We start from the raw sequence: 19,852 nt of genomic DNA on the forward strand, positions 1-19,852 counted from the left end.
TGCTTGGTTCTTGCTTGCAAGCGCGTAGCTTGGCCATGATTGCTCTAATATTTCTGGAGCTTTCTTGGTAAATCAGGAAGGTTCTAATCAAATAAATTAAACCTATTTAATTTTATCTAGAAAGTTCACGACTGGCTTTAATAGGGGAGATTTCTTAATATTTTAGAAAGGTTACTGACTTTTATCGGAAAACGTTCCTGGTTTTTCCAAGATATATTACTGGCTGAAATTGGGTACATCTAGAGCCCCTTGAAAAAGACAGGCTGACTTATCCGACATTTTGGTTCCAAGACAGAATTGGATCCAACCTCGTTTCTAGTATTTATAAATACGTCATAATATTCGCTGGTTGCTAAGTCGTAAAATAATTGATGATAAGTTGAGTAAAATGTCACTTTAGGTAAATTTTGAAAGATAACTTCGTTTACAAATTCAGCTAAAATGTATCGGGAAATGTTTACGGTAATAAACCTCATTTTCATACCTTATTTGTTTTTAATTTGTATTAATTAAATTGTATTCATCCACAGAATAAAATAATCAAACATCAATCGGGCAACACACCTAAAGTTTGGACACCAGTTTTCTGCAATGAGGCTTTTGTACAAATGTTTATTTTTTTTCGCCCGATAATTTTGGAACCAAAATGTCGGATAAGTCAGCTCCCCTTATATAGGAGCCTTAGGCACATCAGCTGCCTATTATTTTCCAGGAACGTTTCTGAATCGTTTTTACAGTGTAGATTTTGTTTGAAAAACAAAGTATGGTTATTATGAACTCTCGCCTCCGTGAACTTGAATTTCAGGGATGTAAATCAATATGAAAAAAGAAGGGAACATGTTTCATATATTTAACATGTGCAGATTGTAGCAAAGAAGAAAAAAAAATCCCTGAAAAATGTATCCATTAGGCCTTATATTAATCGAAAATTCTTCACCTCCGTGCCAGACCTTATCAATGTCATTTTTTCTGAGGTGAAAATAAATGATGGAGGGGAAATACATCAATATTAGGCAGTCTACCAAAATTATAATTTGCCAGTATATCGTCAAATTTACTAAATATTATTTTTAACGCACATTGAGCTAAAACGGTAACTAAAAATTAAGCCGTACTTTAATTAAGATAGCTTAATATTAGAATCTTACTAATCATTAAAATAGCTCATTTTTTGCACAATTATCAAAATTACTACTTTGATGTTAAATTGACCTTGATTTTTCAACATGAAAAGTTTTTTCTTTTTTTTTTATCTCCGTGAACAAGGCATTTTTTGATTTTTTTTTTTATTTATGAGTGAAATAATTGGAACTTAGCTGGGCCATTGTTTATGGTTCCTATTAGTAGGTAACAGTTTCATGTAAGAATGACAAAAAAAAAAAAAAAAAAAAAGAAAAAAAAAATAAATGGAAAAATATTTGCGTTAAAAAGTTACATTTGCTGGAGAATGATTCATAAACTCTTCCCTTTCCCGGGTTTTACCAGTTATCATCATGAAATAAGTGAAATGAATGTTTTAAACCAAAAAGAATTACTCACTTTGGATCTTGTAGCTTCCATTTTGGACTTGTAGCAAAACTCTAAGAAGGAAACCATTAAAGCCAATCCACATCCGCCAATCAAAATGTAAAAGCAACCAGCTACGTTGCTAAGTGTTAACTCATTTTGAGAGGACTCCTAAAACATAATTTTTATCATTTGTAATATAGGAACAAGTAAAGACTAAATTTTAAAATTACATTTATACACCTAAATAGGGGAAGCTGCTGTACTCAATGACGGTTGTCCCTACGGACGTTGGTAGGGAAATTCCGGGTATTGTCGAGATAGATCGGGTAGAGGGTTCAACCATAACTACCTACAAGAAGGCCTCATTAGTAGTTACTTTAAACGAGCGATGACGTAATTGTAAACGGCCGAGTCAAATTCTTGTTTGACTGCTCAGCGCTCTCAGCAATCGTCAACTCTAGCGCACAATCTTAAATTAAGTTTCAAATTCTTTGCCATTTTTTTTTCACTAATGCTACTGTACAGCAAAGTTCGCTCTAGATTTAGTAAAACTCCCTTTTACAGTTAAATTGATTATGCAAGTTGGAAAGCATTTTAGTAATATCACACAGTAATGAAGAATAAAAAAAAAAAAAAATGAAAATCTTTGAATTTTAATAATCTATAATATGGATATAATTTACAACATAAAAACAGAAAATAAATTTTGTTTTCTTTTTCAAGCTATCAATGCTCGTTCTTTCTCGCAAATTGCATTTTTTCAATGAAAGAAATATTTACAGAACTTTAACATTTTAGATATTTTTTTTTACATTTTGCATAAAAGAAATGCTGTTCACTAAATTTTTTGTCATAATTTCAATAATTTTAATAGAATGCAGCTACTAACTTCACGAAAATTTGGAAGAATAAAGCTAAAAACTTGTTTTAATTGATTGTGAAAAATGAAACTTATGTCGCCATAGAAAGTAAACGAGAAGAATATATTTCACTCACAATCGGCATTTTTTAATATTGCGTTCTGTTTCGCAAAATATTCATTTGATTACTTTGTGTTGCAGATAGTGATGCATGATTTACATAATTTCCTTGTATATTTTCATATTTATGCAGAACGCATTTTATATTCAATTATACATTTTTTAGAATACTTTATTGGGATAGCCATTGCGTTACTAAGTACATGAACGCTTTTACGATGGTGGACGGGAAAATCTATGATAGTTAAAATTAAAATGTTTCATTTTTGTTTACTTTGTTATGATATTGATAATTAAGACATTTTCGAATCTAACAAGACTCCTTAAAAATTAAACGAATATGATTTTTTTTGAATGATTTTTGGCAAAAATTTTGGTTACTGTAATCTTGTTATTCCCTACGTTCTACCTTATATATTTGCCTAATTTAAAGAAAAAAGAGCGTTAACCTAGAAAATAAAATTTGATTTCTCCTTTGATCAGTGTTAATATGTTTGGTGAACTACTGTTCTCAAAATAATAGCTCTAGTATGTTAAGAGACATAAATTAAAGCGATTTTCATAGGGAAATTTCTTCTGAGTCAGCCTGTTTCAGTCACGTGACGAAACCAGTGATAGGGCTTTTTATGTAGGAGGTGGTGGTTCAACACGTGTGTCTCAGCCCTCTCTAGTATTTCAGAAGTTTTCAACGCCACTAAACAAACAGGTAAAATTCTATCACAAATTCTCAGTTTTAGTAGGATCTAAGTAAAAAAATGCATGTACAGTTACATTTTTTTTTGTACGTCGTGGATTGTATTATTCATTACTGTTGTAGGTATTATGTTGCCCTATGTTTTCAAGATATTATTTCTGATTTACTGTGGTCCTGTCGATGTGACTGGCTTGCAAAACCAAAATGGCGTACCTTTGTACTCATGGACACATAGCCATGTGTACCCACGGACGGCAATTTTTATTGTCCTTATGCTACACTTGAGTCTTCTTACAATGTGAAGTACCTTAAAATTGGTGCGTTGTCATCAACGTCCGATATTTACTTTCAACAATGATGATGAATTTGAAGCAGGGTTTGAAGATATAGTGTTAAAGTTACCTCCACCTGTTGTAGGATCTACAAACCATCAATCCTAGTTGTTTTCATTTGAAGACGACTTTTCTGGGTTTTTGTTGAGTTAATCTAAATTGAGTTTTTTTTTTTTTGTAATGGGGGTTAATTTTGTTAAAGGTTTCAATTTTCACATAAATTGAAGTCGTTATATAGATACATAGAAAGTTATACTAGTCATATAGGGGAAAAGGGGACACATGTGAACAATTTTTTTATTTCGTTATTTAAAAAAAAATACAATTATCAACTTCACAGCGCAAAAATGTCTCCATGATTGAATAAACGTTTCTTTGTGTCATGGATTTTTTTGGGATTGTTTTAAAAAATATTTCTTTACTTTATGGTATTTTTAAAAAAAGTCTGCAGTTGTTCACATGTACCCCAAGAGGGGGCACATGTGAACAGGCATGAGGCACATATGAAGACTGGTAAAAATGCAGGAGTAGCATCATATTTTAAAGGAAAATTCTTCAATATGAAACATGTAAATAAATAATAAATACGTTGAAGGGTTTGTAACCTATTCTGCATCAATTTCAACTTTAGTTATTGTTCTACTAAGAAAATATTTTTTCTCGAACATATAACTGCTCACTGTCAAATTTTAAAGTCTCGTAGCCTGCTCTGATCACTGAATAGACTAGAAAACTTATATAACTCGTTAATAAAAAATAATTTTTTATTATGTAAGGGTTATTCTATGTATACTTTGCTTTCAAGCTTCATACATTGCTTGGTAATGTATTTTAAAATGATTTTGAACTTCTGGTTTTACTAAAATGAAAATATTTTGTGTCTTTTTATTTCCTGTAAATATTATATAACACTAAAGTATTGATCAACAATTTAATAAAACAGAAAAATTAAAAAAAAAAAAAAATAAACATACATAAACAAATATTTAATAGTATTTATTACAATTAACAATAAATTTACTAACTGATTATAAAAAAATAATAATTATAAATATGTACACATTTTTAACACTTACAATATCCCACACTAATAATCATATTACGGAGAGCGGCTATGGAAGCTGTTCACTTCTGCTCCTAGATGTTATGTTTACAAGTGCCCCATCGTCTATTTTAGAGCTAACTCGCAAAAATAAAGAATTTTTAATTTAATAAAAAAATTTAAACATTATCATAAATTTACTTGAATTTTCATAAAATGGTTCATAATACTTAGATTTTGATTAGCAGTTAGTTTTAAAAATGTTATCTCGTGAAGAAGACAGTTATAGAATTTTTTTCAACACCTGTTAAAACAAAGAAAACAAGCAAAGAAGTTGCCACCACAGAAACATAAAATGGCACATTGCTCTAAATGTTTGTCCAAGAGGTACAACTGGTACTGTCCTTATTTGAGAAATTTTCCAGATTTTTTGCTTGAATGATCTTAGTAAAACATACCATGATCACATGTACCCCGTGTTCACATGAGCCCCCTTTTCCTCTATCTAGTAATTTTTTTGTTTAAAATCATTTTAGGCTCTCTTAAGAGCAATAATTTTTTTAAAGAGTTCACTGATGTTAAAAATTAAGAATAATTCAAAAAAAAGAAAGGGGATATAAAACCTTAGTTTTATCCCGAAGATACCAAATTTGGAAATCGAGTTTAATTTATATGAAGATAGCTTCGCAAAACATGTTATTTATTTTTGTAATAGGAGCAGTATGTGCACATATACGTGCATTATCTAATAGATATAGCAAATAACTGATGTTCTACAGAAAAACAAAGAAAACTATTAGTAAGTTTTGTGACGCTAGTGACTATCAATATTAACAAAGATAACGTAAATACGTGACGAACGCTAAGTCGCCACACGTCCGTTGCTTAAAACAGAGTGAGATTAAACATGATTTAATTACCTTTGACTCCCCATTTTTGCATTCACTTCTGTCATACCACCATTTGTTTTCTAAACGAGCTAAATCACCATTTTCTAACATCGTTAGGACTGCGAGATTCAGTCGATCCCTAATGATAAGAAATGAAAGCAAACATTACAATAGTGAGTTTTATAAATGTATGTTTATATGGCATTATAAAATTAGTCACTCTAAGTTTGTTTAATAGTCAGAAAATCCAGAAAGTAAGTTCCGTTTAGTAACACACACACACGAAAAAAGGTATCACTTTAATTAAATAACGAACTGCAATGCTCAGCCTTTTTTTACATTGGCACCACCCTCGCTCATACCATTTGACGTAGCGTTGCCCGATTGATTGGACGCCCTTGTTTAAGCTTGATGCTACCTGCAATTCCAACTCATTGGATAACAAAGGTTCTGACAGTTGTGTTTTCTAGGAATTTCTTACCCCAAATTGTTTCTAAGAAAGGACTTCAGTTGCATGAGACTATAAAAGTATCTTAGTGTGAGATCCGGAATACAGAAGTAGGGAGTCTTCCCTTTTTGACCATGGCACTTGCTTTCTGAATGAAATCACTCATCGAATTATAGCCGTAAACTTTACAATTTCATTTGAATTTCCCAAGCTTTAGTGTTGAAATATCTAATAACTAACCGTATCTGGGCATGCGATGGGAATGTCGTTTGTTTTGAGCGTGGTAACTTTCACTAAACAAGCACCGCATACATCAGCCATCTGAAAGTGCTTTTTCCAGTTTCACGACTCAGCATGCTTGAACAAACAAGTGGCGTTATGACCAAAATGTAAAACACAACTTATATATATATACTCTGGATTATCTAGTACTTGTTTTGAAATTTAACTCATTTCAGACACTTGTCACTCAATCTTAATGGATAGACATAAACATAATTATGAAGTTGAGAACAAATTTTGGATATCATCTTCTCCCTCAAAGGTACAATTTATTACTCATTCACTGATTGTTAATTTTGGAAAAAGCAAAATATTAACCTGAGATTTGATCCCACTGGTGTTGCGACGCCATACCCTTTGGCGTCCAAATTCCTTCCAACTTTCATTGTGTCGCAAGGCTTGCGCTCATTTATGTACTCATTCTTCGTCGATTCCATCAGGAAAGCATACTTTCCTTTGGACTCACGTACCCTCTGGATACCTTCTTCGTACGTTCGCACAAACACATGTTTTCTGGAATTCATAAACTCCCACATGCGTGCATAAACGGGGATCTTGCCACTTTGAAGCTGGAGAGGGAAATGTTATTAATAATGTACCGTAAAAACAACTGGTAATTTAGGTGATAAAAACTTTACTTTAAAACCTTTTATTATACTTATTATATTTATTGTACTAAGATTGCAAAGTCGCATTTTTTTAATGCACAGAAGCGCCAACATGGTGTGAGAAAATTAAAAAGTTCAAACTAGCAATTAATTAAAGCAGTTAGCTTGAATTTTCGTCCGAAAAGTTGCATCACCCTTATTTACAATGTGCAAAGTGATCCGAAGAAATAATTATAGTAGAAAAGTATTCATATTGCCATATGTTACCTCGAGAGCCACAAAAATAGTCTGCATCTTTTGTTTGGGGTATGCGTTAAAAAAATATCATCTGAAAGAATAGTGGCCACTGATGCTGAAGGAAGCTCAATTGTTGTAGTTTGTTTATCTCCTCCGACTATTACTGGGTAGAAATCGTTTCCTGTTTGTAGAGATGAAATAGAACACGGTGGCTAAACTACTTGTGGGGCGAGTCTGAAAGAATAACTTAAAATTAAGTAAATATGTGAATTCATTTGTAAGCTAATAATCTCTTCACCGTCAGAGGAGGGAAGTTTTTTCTAAAATCTTTTGAACTATTTCAGGATTCGTGATACTTAATTGAAAGCTCGTTATGAGAGTCGTTGTGCTTTTTGCACAAGTCAATGAACTCTCAATCAGACATACTTTTTCCAAAATTTGATTAGGCGTTATAAGAAGCAGGTTAATTTATTAAATAGCCTCACTGAGACATTAAGCCTCAATTTAGAAGAGCTATTTTTTCACTGCAAATTAACTTCCACTTCTTTTTTTTTTTTTGAATCGGTTTTATTAAGTTGACCATAAATAAAGGAGTAGCAATATATTTCTATTAGCGTATAACTAACGTGTTGAAATACATTATTTCATTGCTCAGTTTGACTGAAAAATAGTCTCGAGTTAATTAAGTGCATCACAAGAAAGCTGACAGTTGAAAGCTGACTTTTATTATCGGATTTTATCAATCATGAATTGTGGAATATATATATGAAGGGTCCACTGAAGAAAAAAAACCTTATTACATTTTATTATGAAATATTTATTTTATGCATTATTCATTAATTTTAAAACATAAATAATAATTTGAACCGTCCAATTGCATAATTAATCCCAGTTTTGTCAAACATTATTTTAAAAAACTTTACTTTGACATTATCATTTTACTAGTAAACTTACACTTTCATTTTATTTAAAGATTAGACTTAATCCGTTTTTACACTGACCTCTTTATGTGTTTAAGCAAAATGCAATCGATAGAATACTTCAATTACATTTATTTCTTAGTGAAAAATGAAGTCATATTTTCTCAATGAAATTAAGTGAGGCTGATGTTATAATGGTTAATCATAATGACGAAGCCGATGCTTTTATAATAACATATTTATTGTCTCTTACTTACTCGGAAAAATTCTTGTGTTGATGAATGCATTAAGGTCCCATACTCGACTTCAGTTTGTTTAGCAAGATCATCAGCCGAGTTGATCGGCGTTACCATTCTTTCAACTGTCAGAAAAGCTGCTAAATTGGCTGTGTAAGATGAAATGATAATGAGTGTGAAAAACCACCAGACACTACCCACAATACGACCAGCTATAGACCTAGGAGTGAAAACCAAAGCTATGTACAATTCATTGATAGGCGTAAGTAACAAGGTCATTCCTAGAAAGGAGTCGCCTTTGATAAACTTTAGGTTTAAAAGAAAAAAAAGACAAGATGAAATGGACTTTAAAAGGGGATGTAATTATTTAAATCAATGGCAAATTAGACAACTACGCAATAACTTTGAAGCAGGATCAGAGGTTTTGAGCGATATGTGTTATGCAACTAATTCGTTTAAGCAAATGTTTCAGTATTATCTGTTTTACATCAAAAGTAATTACTTTCATCAATGTTACCCATAAGTTGAATCTTAATGTAAAAAGTTAGTGAAAGCTTCTAAAATTGTGTAAAAAAATTAATATCGAAGATTAATCTGAAATGGAGAATAATCATGCGTTTAATTAGCAATAATATTAACTAAAATTTGTCTCTTTTGGGTAGGCAAAAGTGAAATTAAGAAGAATTTTTTTGGGCTGCTTTTAATTTTGAAATCCATTTATTTATATAGACATTAGATAGACTTATTTAAATTCTTTTCTCCGGCTTTTTGAATCAATTATTTTTGTACTTTTGAGAAGATACTTGCTTGAATTTGAAGAAGAAGCTTATATTTTTTAGCCAGAATACCTTTCCTTGCAAAACGTTTCGTTAGGAACTGATCTTGGTTAAAGGTAATCTTAAAAATTACAGCTTTTTTGTGAGATAAAGCTATTTACTATTACATAGGGATGATATGTCAATTAAAAACTCTTTCTCGGAAGTTACTTGCCATCAGAATCCAGAATAACGATACATAACTGGTTGCACTTATATTCAATGTAAAAAGGAGTTAACATTTAATTTGTGTTCACTTATGTCAATTTTATTGAAAATAACTTGCATTTTGATTTTGACACACGTCAATACAATCATCACACATTCTCTTTTTCTGTGCACCAAACATTTTGAAAGCTCTTAGTAGTAGTTGTAGAAAGTATGCATTTTACTTGACCAAAAGATCAAGTTCAGAAAACTGTAGTTAATAATTATGCGTAAAACAGAGGCTTTTTTTAAAAGTATCGCTTCAATTTTTAAATTAAACATTGTGTTTCGGGATGAAAAAAAAGAGAAAAGATAGTTACTGTGCTATATGTTCTGCATTGGCATAAAGTGTTCAATTTGAAAAATATACTCGTTTACGAACCCAGTTTTACCAATTAAATGTTACTTGTTTTCGACTGATGTACGTTACTATATTAACAAGGATATTTAAACTGAAGAACTTTTAAGAAGTAATTTTGAAAATTACAAATAATTTCGAAAGGTAGTGTTTTTTTTCTTGCATTAGGAGAGTGCATTAAAATGCTTAACGTTTATCAACTTACCTTTATAGACTCTAAAAACTATTTCTTACCTATTTTTAGCTTCTGTAAAAACACACTACATTACGAAAAGTACTGGAGTACGCTGATAAGATCATTTTCAGAATAAATAATGACCTACCTTTATTGAAACTTGGTTAAACAAAGTATTTCACTAGTGAAAAATAATTTAAAAGCTAGCTGTCAAGAATAGTCACCTGCGGGGGGTTTGTGCGCACCCCCGTTCCTCCGAAGTGCCCCTACTTGCCACGCGAGTCAGCTAGGGGTCTAAGGACCTTTAACCTTCAAAATTTTCGACTTTCTGGTAAAAATACATGTTATGCATATTTTAATTCTGAACAATTTGATACCTTATTTATTACCATACGCCAAAAACTTTTCAAGTTATTGTAAAAATGCGTAAACTTTTTTCATAGAGATTTATGTTAACAGCATATATTTAAACCTCTTTTTCTCAGGTGCCGGTTTCTTCGGTTTTCTCGTTTTGCGCGCATAATATCTCAGAAAGTTTCTTATATATTTCCGTAATACTTTTCATACTTGTTTGTCTGGTTTATATTTATGACCTGAACCTAAATTTGTTTAATTTTTTTAAAATTATTTATTTATTTTTTGAAATTTTACAAGTCATTATCAAAAATTTCCGAAATTTTGGGCAAAAAAATACATGTTTCTTAATATTACCTTTCATTTTTAGTTAAAATTTAGGTTCAGATCATAAATATATACCAGACAAACATGTATAAAAAGTTTTACGGAAATATGTAAGAAACTTTTTGAGATATCATGCGCGCAAAACGAGAAAACCGAAGAAACCGGTACCTGAGAAAAAGAGGCTTAAACAGCTGCTATTAACATTAATCTCTATGGGGAAAGTTTACGCATTTTTACGATAACTTGAAAAGTTTTTGGCGTATGGTAAAAAATAAGGTATCAAATTGTTCAGAATCAAATTATGCATAACATATATTTTTTCCAGAAAGTCGAAAATTTTGAAGGTTAAGGGTCCTTAGACCCCTTAAGTTAGCTAGTTAAGAATTTTAACGGGAATTTTGGCGACGTAAATTATATTCAATGGAAAATATGAAAACACTATCGCATCAAAAAATGCACCTTACTTAATCCACTTTCGCTCAAACCAGGCATTATTGGCAAGCGATTAGCTTTACTTAATCTACTTTCGCTCGATACAGACATTATTTTCAGGCTGTCAGCTGCTTCCATAGCTCCGGTGCGGATGAAACGACACCGACGTTTGACATTTTAATTATTATATCCCCCCCCCGCGTATTAAATGCGTAAAAAGGTGAGACTGGACTTATGAGGTTCCCCAAGAAATAACAAATCTTTCAGTTCTTGGATCGAGTCTCCGCTAGTTTTTTGTTCCCAAAGAGCTCGAGTGACACACACACACATACATACATAGATATATAGATACGAACGGATTCATCTTTCTTTTAAAAAAATTAAATGACATTTCAAGCAGCACTCAGTTACAATCTCCTAAATATGATTTTCAAATTTTTCATTATAATGTACAATAGAATAAACTATTGGTTCCCGAGAAAGTTCCATATGTAAACCTGTAACCATACGCTCAAATTCGGAATTCGAAATTATTTTCAATTCATTTTAATAATATTCAAAACTGCTATTTAACCGAGTAAAAGATGCTTTGTTTCTAGTGTAATTAATTTATATGAATTCATGAAATTTTTCTTAGATAACTGTTAAAACAGGTTTCTTAGAAATGAGACAAAATCGCTTATTCTTGAGAACATCACATACTCAAAATGACTTCGAGATAATTTGACATATAATTGAAAAGTAAGAGTTCTTACTTTTGAAATATACCCTCTTCTCAAAAACGATTCACCACGTGCTCATTTTTAAAATACCGCTCTACTCTGAAATAAGCACAGACGGTATCATTTCTGAGTATCGGCCTGTTTCAAAAACGAGAACATGTCTAATTGGTTTGAGAATACGAATGTTTCAAAAATATGCACATGCTGTACCATTCGTGAGTATGGTATTTTTGTCGCCTGTAATTCTTGCAAAGCTAAGTAGTCTATTAACTTATTCGCTCCCTTTGGCAGCTTTAAGAGTCTGGACGGCCTGTAATAGAACTGAAGCCGATACACTGTATAAATACGGTCAGTTAATCTTTAAACTGGGAGTTAAAAATATTTTTTTATTATTAATAGAAAAGTTGATTCAACTAAGTTGCCTCGTGTGAAGACAACGGAAAACAGTAGTCAACTAGTTGACTGACAACTTCTTCAAATAGTTGATTCCACTCACAGCCTCGTCTGTAAGAGGCGTAACTTTTTTTTTTAATGATTATTAAAGGTTAAATACTTAATGACGAAAATGTAAATCCTTTCAAACAGAGAAATAAATATTAACAAAATGGACGCCCAATCTCTAAGGTTGAATTCAAATACAAAATAAATTTTAAGATAGTTCAATGCTAAAAACAGAGAAGAATGCATGTGCTGAATTGCTTTCCTTATGTCACCAATATTTTGAGAGAAGTTGAAGTTATCGACTTACCTTTTCATTTGAACGGAAAATTTCCCCCAAAATTATAATGTAGCGGATTCTGAAACAAACCTTAAATTTTCAGAACTTTTAGTAATGTAGCATATTTTGGGGTATGAAACAAGTTCTTGGTCTTCTCAAGTCGTCAACACGTAACAATAGAATGTGACGTCTGCCCCAATGATACCGAGAAAATATTGGCCAGACAAACTTAAAACCAGGCTTTGAAAGAGGAAAATATCTCAAGCAGAGCAAGAAGTTTAGAGAGATGTTAAGCTTTATGCACATGATGCAAAAATATTGAAAACGTGCAAATAAATAAATAAATAAATAAATAAATAAAGAACAAGAAATTAAAAAACAGACTAAATACACAATCCAGTCACATTAATGTGGCCACCCCGTGCTTTCCACGTCAGAGTTAAATAACCAATCACAGAAGGCAGGTGGCAGCACAGTGCAGTTGAGCGTATATAAAGGGTCTGTGAGGGCTTCGGAGAACATTTCAATCGTTGGCGTAATGCAGAAACGAAGCGATTTATCCGACGTCCAAAAGGGCATGATCATTGGTTTTCGGATTAAGGGTGGAAGCATTTCCGAAACGGCTGAGTTTTCGAACTATTCGCGTGCCGCCGTGGTAAAAGTGTACCGTGCATGGTAAAATGGGACTGTCCAAAATCAGCGACGTGGCAAATGTGGTGCATCACGGGCCATAGATGACAGAGGCGAACGACGGTTGCGGAGATGCGTTCGGGCAGATAGACGGGCTACCGTTGAGCAACTGACCACCAAAATGAACCAAAGGGCTACCAAAAGTGTCTCCCAAACTACTATTCAGCGAACATTGCTGCGTCTGGACCTCCGAAGCAGACGCCTGGTTCGTGTACCTATGCTGACTGCTGTTCATCGACGACGAAGGCTAGAATTTGCACGCCAGTACAGCAGCTGGACGTCCACTGAGTGGCGACAGGTAGCGTTTTCAGATGAATCGCGTTTTATGCTCCATCGGACTGATGGACGTTGGTGTATAAGGCGTGAAACCTCTGAAAGGAACCATCCTGCAACCATTGCCGGAACGTTCCAAGCTGGAGGCGGGAGCATTATGGTCTGGGAAATGTTTTCCTGGCATTCTCTGGGTTCACTGATCATTGTGGAAGGCACGATGGATCAATACAAGTACGCATCTGTCCTTGCGGACCATGTCCACCCCTACATGCGCATTGTTTTTCCTCAGGATGTTGGCATCTTCCAGCAGGACAATGCGAGGTGCTATACAGCTGCCAGTGTACGTGCGCGGTTCGAAGAGCACCAGGATGAGTTTACCGTCCTCCTCTGGGAAGCAAACTCACCTGACTTAAACCCAATCGAGCATCTGTGGGACCATCTCGATCGAGTTGTTCGCGCCATGGATCCTCAACCGTGTAATCTAGCACAACTGGCCACGACATTAGAGTCGGCATGGCTCAACATCCCAGAGAACACCTTCAGGGACCTAAGTGACTCTCTTCCTGCACGTCTCGCAGCAGTCAGCTCTGCGAAAGGTGGTTATTCTGGCTTTTGATAGATGGTCGCATTAATGTGACTAGACTGTGTACAATCATGATGAGTTTATTTTACTGAGGGTAGTTTAGTTAGTAATTATTTCAACAGTATTAATGCAGGTTCTACTATTTACAAGAACAAACAATATTTGTGCACGGAAGTTTCCAATTACGATTTTAAACTGTTTGATTTTTCTTCTTCTTCTTTTTTTTTTTTTTTTGAAGTTATGTTTCTTTGAAAAAACTATATGTAAGTGCTAGAATTACGTTTCTTACAACGATAAGAGTTTTGCCTTTTCTACTACAGTGATAAAATGAATGAATACACTGAATAAGAATACGGTGAACTTTAGATGAAGAAAGTTTCTACTGATGGTCTTTTAGAATAAAATTACGAGCAAAATACATTTTTTTTGTAATCAAACTAATAAAGCATGTTTTAGCATGTTGTTAAAAAATTATGTTTTTTTCAACTTTTTAAAATTTGTATGGAGTTTGACTCTTGTAGCTATCTATACATATTTCCCTGATAAGTGACTAAAGATATAAATAATTCAAGCTTTTTCTTTCTTTTCACTTTTTTCTGAAAATTGCTCAGGTAATTAGGTATACGGGCAAGATTCAAAATATTCACTTATGAGCAATAGTTATATTTGAATAGCTATAGATAAGCTTATAAAATAGAGAAAAATTCTGAAATTCCATTTTTAGGAATAATATGATTGAAAATTATAACGATGTGATGAGAGCCTAAGTAAGAAATAACACTTTAAACTGAATCCAGAACGGTTAAATGATTTATCTGTTGAAATTTGAAATCATGAAGATAAAAAAGGTTGATGATGTAAGTTATCACTTTTATAAAGATTGTCAATAAGATGTAAATCAGGCTCTACATGATATTGAGCTAGGCCACTTAAGATGGTGGCATTTAAACTGTGTAGATTTTGTAATACCTAGTATTTTTGAGCTTGGGTTTTAGTGTGTTAGCAAATAACTAAAATTCTATAAAAAAAGTACCGTCGACTGCCAAATCAAAATTTTAACTGATGAATGGTTTTATTTTGTTCAAAAGGGGGGGGGGAAAACCTAGTTTAATTACCTAGTTTAACCTAATGGTTAGATTAATACCTAGCCATTTTGAATGACACTTCTGAACTTCGTTTACCTCTGTTGAACAAGTCAGACATAGATCACTAACTTAATAACATAACAATTCAATCCCAGCAAAATGTTTATTGACTAATTATTTATTTTCATGCTTCAAACGCATTTTTTAAAAACTGTAATATTAATTGATTCCTGATAAGCAGACTATTGCATGTGTAGTAATAGATAAGCTTTGCACCAGCTAGTCAGTCCGATTCTTGTACGCCTGGGATTAACTTCAATATCGATTTCTACTCGATCACGTGATGAATTTAATACCCGATTTGTGAATCAGATGCGATTTCGTTCACGTGAACAGTATGCCTTTTACGTAAAGATTAAGGTAACATTCACACATTTTAAACTAAATCCACACTTTTAAGGGTCATTATGCAAAGTATGTCTTTGCCAATGAACAACTTCCCTCGTACCTGGGGCAAATGTCACAACCCTGTTGCATGAAGGCGCCTAAAGAAAACCAAAGACTGTTATGTAATGAGAAATCGTTCGATGCTGATGGTCCCATAAAATTGTCTTCGTATCTCCATTCGTGGGGTGAGAAACGACTAACAAGGAACAGGACTACTGAAACTCCAACATAAGCAAAGATGATACACATCCAGATCTCTTCGGATAAGGGATTCATGAAAGAAAAGACACCTGGAAGTCGGTTCATTGGTTTCTTGATCATAATACTTATTCCCATGGACATAAAAGGTTTGGTGAAATCAATTACATTTTCTCGCGCTGATGTTATGGTCAGAGGGGCGATAGCCATATCAGCATCCTACAAAAGAAAAGTGTTAATATTAGTTATTGTAAAAGCAAATTATTTGAACTTTATTTTCAGTGTAATAAAAGAATAAAAACAGGTAGATGCATCTGAGATGTACTTTAAATGTGGCTAGTAAATGTGTTTAGAACATCAGAAACGAGGTTAGATTTATGGTTACACTGTAAAAAAATTCCGAAACGTTACTGGCTATTTCCGTGGAACGTCTCGGGATTTCATACGTTTTTACCTAGTTCCCCGTAAAACCAAGTATCATCACAAAAACGTTTCCTGAATCGCTACAAGTTGCACGCGTGCAGACTTGTCACTGTTGTGGAAAATATTTTTAGCAACCAGTTTAAAGATTCAATGAGCGTGTTTATTAAGTGTATCGGCCTAAAGTTGCTTACGGCTTGTCCAGACTGACTAAGCTCCCAATGAGAGCGAAAACGTCAATGGATAGCTACAGCTTTGCAAGGCGGGAATTGCAGGCAAGAGATATGCTTGGTTCCTTCTTGCACAGCTTTAGCCGTGGTCGCTCTGATATTTATGGAGCCTTCTTGGTAAAGTAGGAAGGTTCTAATCAATTATACTGAACCTACTTAATTTTTCTAGAAGGTTCTAGAGACATGACTGGCTTTACCAGGGCAGATTTCGCACGTCTTCATAAAGTTTCAAGGTTAATTTCAGAAAGGTTACTGACCTTTAGCGGAAAGCATTATAGGTTTTTCCAAGATATGTTACTGGAAGAAATTGGACACATCAGCTGCCCATTATTTTTCAGGAACGTTTCTGAATCGTTTTTACAGTGTAGGGTCACAAAATTATATACTCTTTTGCAGCACTAACGTTTGATCCTTCTTAAAACTAAGTGTATGAAAGACAATTAAAGAATAAAATAACCTTGCGAATAAGTTCGCCGACCATTCCATTCCAGCCAACTGATGAAGTAGGATCCTTTCCACCATAAGCTGAGTCATTCACTAATTTGATGATAAAACTTATCTTTAAGTTGTCGGCAATTAAATCAGCCAGATCTTTGCAATAACCTTCGAACATGTCATTTCCTTCCAATATCTGGCCACCTTCAGCATTTTTAAACATTAAGTATGGTTCTTCCTGGAGAAAAAAAAAGAAAAGGTTCAACCACTAAACAACAAGTTTTTTTTCTAAAAACATAACTTCTTTTTTAATTTAAAATTCGTTGAAGTTACAAGAAGTTGCAAGTTTAGATTCATTACTGTCGTTTTGTAAAGAAAAGAAAATATTAATCTTCATTACAGCTGCTATGTTATTTATAATAAAGAAAATAATTCACGAAACTACGTTAGCTGCTAACTATTTTCTCAGAGGTAAAATATATCAATAATCTTAAAGTATCATGAGGAAATAATGATAGTTATTAAAAACAAGAATCCTAGCCGTTCTCCTCGCACTTAAAAGGAAAATTCAAGAAAATTACCATTTGATTTGCGTACTACTAATGCATATTGCTACAGTGCGATTTTGATACTCAACTAATGCTCACTGGATGGCAGAATGAAAATAAGTTTTGATTTCATATAATTGTTCTCTTTGTCTTTTTAGAGACGAACGTATTGATCAAGTGAAAGCTTGCAACCAAGCTCTGTTATTTTAGTCCTAAAACCAAGATTTGTGGCAAATGTTGCTTTGTAATGTTTGAATCGTCCTTTGCTGAAAGTAAAAATTGATTGAGGTTTATCATACTTCACGAAAACGTGCAGTACGACCAAGAATGGATTTCATACGAGAGTGCACTATCGGTTTCTCCTGTGGTTGGACACCGGAAGAGGGAGCTTGTGTGAAAAGATGAATCACGAAGAACGGGTTCAATTAAAAACCCTGAAGTAGGAATACTTATGGTGACGGACTGTACAAGAACTTCCTGTGCTCTAATGTATGGTTAAATCTGTTTCATTTTTCTGTCTCATAAAATTCATTGACATCTGCTATGTCACAGGTAAAGTGCAAAAATTTATCTCTGCAGGACTCCTTTGATGCTAAACCACCAACAACACGACTGCATACAATGAGCTCATCAGCACAGGAATGGTTGATCGTTCGGCAATAAGTCGTACTTTCAGATGAACCCAACTTCAGTATGGATTCAAAGATGGACGTGTACTCTCCATATAAAGGTGAACGATTTCTCTTGGAGCGTGGTATTCGAGATCATACGTGATGAAAACATACCGGTATAGCCTGGGATTATTCAATAAAGGATTAAACAATTATGGCTTTAAAAGAAAAGGAATATAACGACAGCATTTAGAATTCCTTAAGTTTGGATGAATTAATATTCATAAAACTATTTTAAAGATAAAATTAAAAACAAAAACAGTTATACTAAATTGCTAGTAAGCTTTAAAATACCAAGATACTTGTTACAATGTATGTTTTGTTTTCAAATCCAGTATTCTGAGGTATTCTGCGGTAGCTGGGTGGTATTAGCTGAAGTCCTTCATGATCAGACCATTGAGCAACCTATGAAAAGGAAATTTAAATTTTAGTGTACATGATTTTTATCCGAGAAAAAGAAATGCGTTTTATGCAAAAGAACCACCTTTTTTAGTGATTGCCTTAAGTAATTTGGTAATTACTCTCAGTAATTAAACATCTTTTTTCAAAATGAATCCAACTGTAAACTGAAATTCAAAGGTGTCAACCATTATCAATGAAATTTCATTTTCGTTAACATTTCACACCCTGGTAACAGAAGAGACACGACTCAAAAAAAAAAAAAAAAAACATTTATTATATATGTTTATTGGTTGGTTTTTATAGTTCAAGTTAATAGTTAGTGCTTAAAGTTTGAAAAGATTTCTTATTATTATGAAATTTCAGTAATATGTCCCTATTGGCTTATACGCCATATTCGCTAATTATAGCTTATACGCCACCACGCACCAGTTGCGTAAACTAACTTTGAACGCATTTGTATTCAGAAAAAGAGTTTAATATAGATTTTAAATTAATCATTAATACGTTTTTCAAGTGTTTGAGATGTCTCACTTTTGTTGCCGGGGTTGCGATGTGCTTGTGCTTTAGACTGGTTGAGGCTAAAGGCCTAGATCGTAGCTTAAGTAGCGACACTTCTGCCATCTTGGAGCTAAATGCCATTTTTTCCCTATGTCTGCTATAATGAAGTGTTTTGCTTTTTGATGGTGGATTAGCATGGAGTAATGAGAAGACACAACCAAGAAGTAAAACACGCTACTTGACCATAGCATACATAGGAAGGACGCATTGTTTAGCCCTAAGCGGATGTGTCGCTACTTTATTCTACGAATCAGGGCTTTATTTGAGGCAACAAATTAACTAAGCTATCCTATCCAAATTTAGAAAAAGAAAGGGGGTGGGGTGGCATTATTGATCTACTTGGCCTTATTAGGCGCACCTACCTCATTTATTGCATTATGTGTTTGGGTTGACTGATTGGATAAAGCAACAAGTGAGTTAAGCAGTTAGTTTTTATGAGAAACAACGTTATGATGCATAAAATTGAAAAATATTCCGCATACACATATTGTGCAATGATGATTGAAGTCTATTTCCTACAAATTATTTCATTAAAACAATAATTCAAAATCAAGTAAAAATAGTGTTTTTTCCTTTTATCTTACGAAATTCTTGTATTATGAACGCATATTACGGGGACGGTAAACCTTGAATTCGGCGAAAATTGACTAAAAAAACAAAATTTTTATTTTTGTGTTTTGTTGTACTTTAAACATTTCTCTACCTAACTCAAAAAAACCGCTTAACAATTGAGCATTTTTTAACAAAGTTAAAACTCTGCTTAAACTTAGTACACAAAATATTTTTTCATGAGATATTCCTATCAAAATCAACTGTTCAGCTGTAAACAAAGCAGGCCTCTACAATTTTTGTATAATAAAAATAAGTATAAATATTGTTCTTGTAAGAAAATACGCTTAAATAAATAATGAGAAATAAAAACACTGAAAAAGAGGTTTTGCAGAGTAAATTTTAAAGGTAAGTGCAAAATTATACTTTAAATGCATTTTACGCGAAACGAAAATTTCTCGATTTTCATACCTACAA

General features: G+C 33.2%; 1 protein-coding gene across 1 annotated transcript in view; it reads right to left on the reverse strand.

The window, feature by feature from the left end:
* The window catches only part of LOC129219450 (glutamate receptor 1-like), a 225,786-nt gene that overhangs the window by 14,262 nt on the left and 191,672 nt on the right, over positions 1–19,852 (reverse strand). The window contains exons 9-15 of the mRNA XM_054853845.1: positions 18,161–18,271; positions 16,670–16,885; positions 15,426–15,781; positions 8,200–8,398; positions 6,496–6,746; positions 5,478–5,586; positions 1,540–1,677 (exon numbers count right to left, since the gene is read on the reverse strand). Of these exons, the coding sequence (XP_054709820.1) occupies positions 1,540–1,677; positions 5,478–5,586; positions 6,496–6,746; positions 8,200–8,398; positions 15,426–15,781; positions 16,670–16,885; positions 18,161–18,271 (1,380 nt within the window). The remainder of the gene's footprint in view (positions 1–1,539; positions 1,678–5,477; positions 5,587–6,495; positions 6,747–8,199; positions 8,399–15,425; positions 15,782–16,669; positions 16,886–18,160; positions 18,272–19,852) is intronic.

This window comes from Uloborus diversus, chromosome 3 (genome assembly GCF_026930045.1).
Source record: "Uloborus diversus isolate 005 chromosome 3, Udiv.v.3.1, whole genome shotgun sequence".
NCBI lineage: Eukaryota > Metazoa > Arthropoda > Arachnida > Araneae > Uloboridae > Uloborus > Uloborus diversus.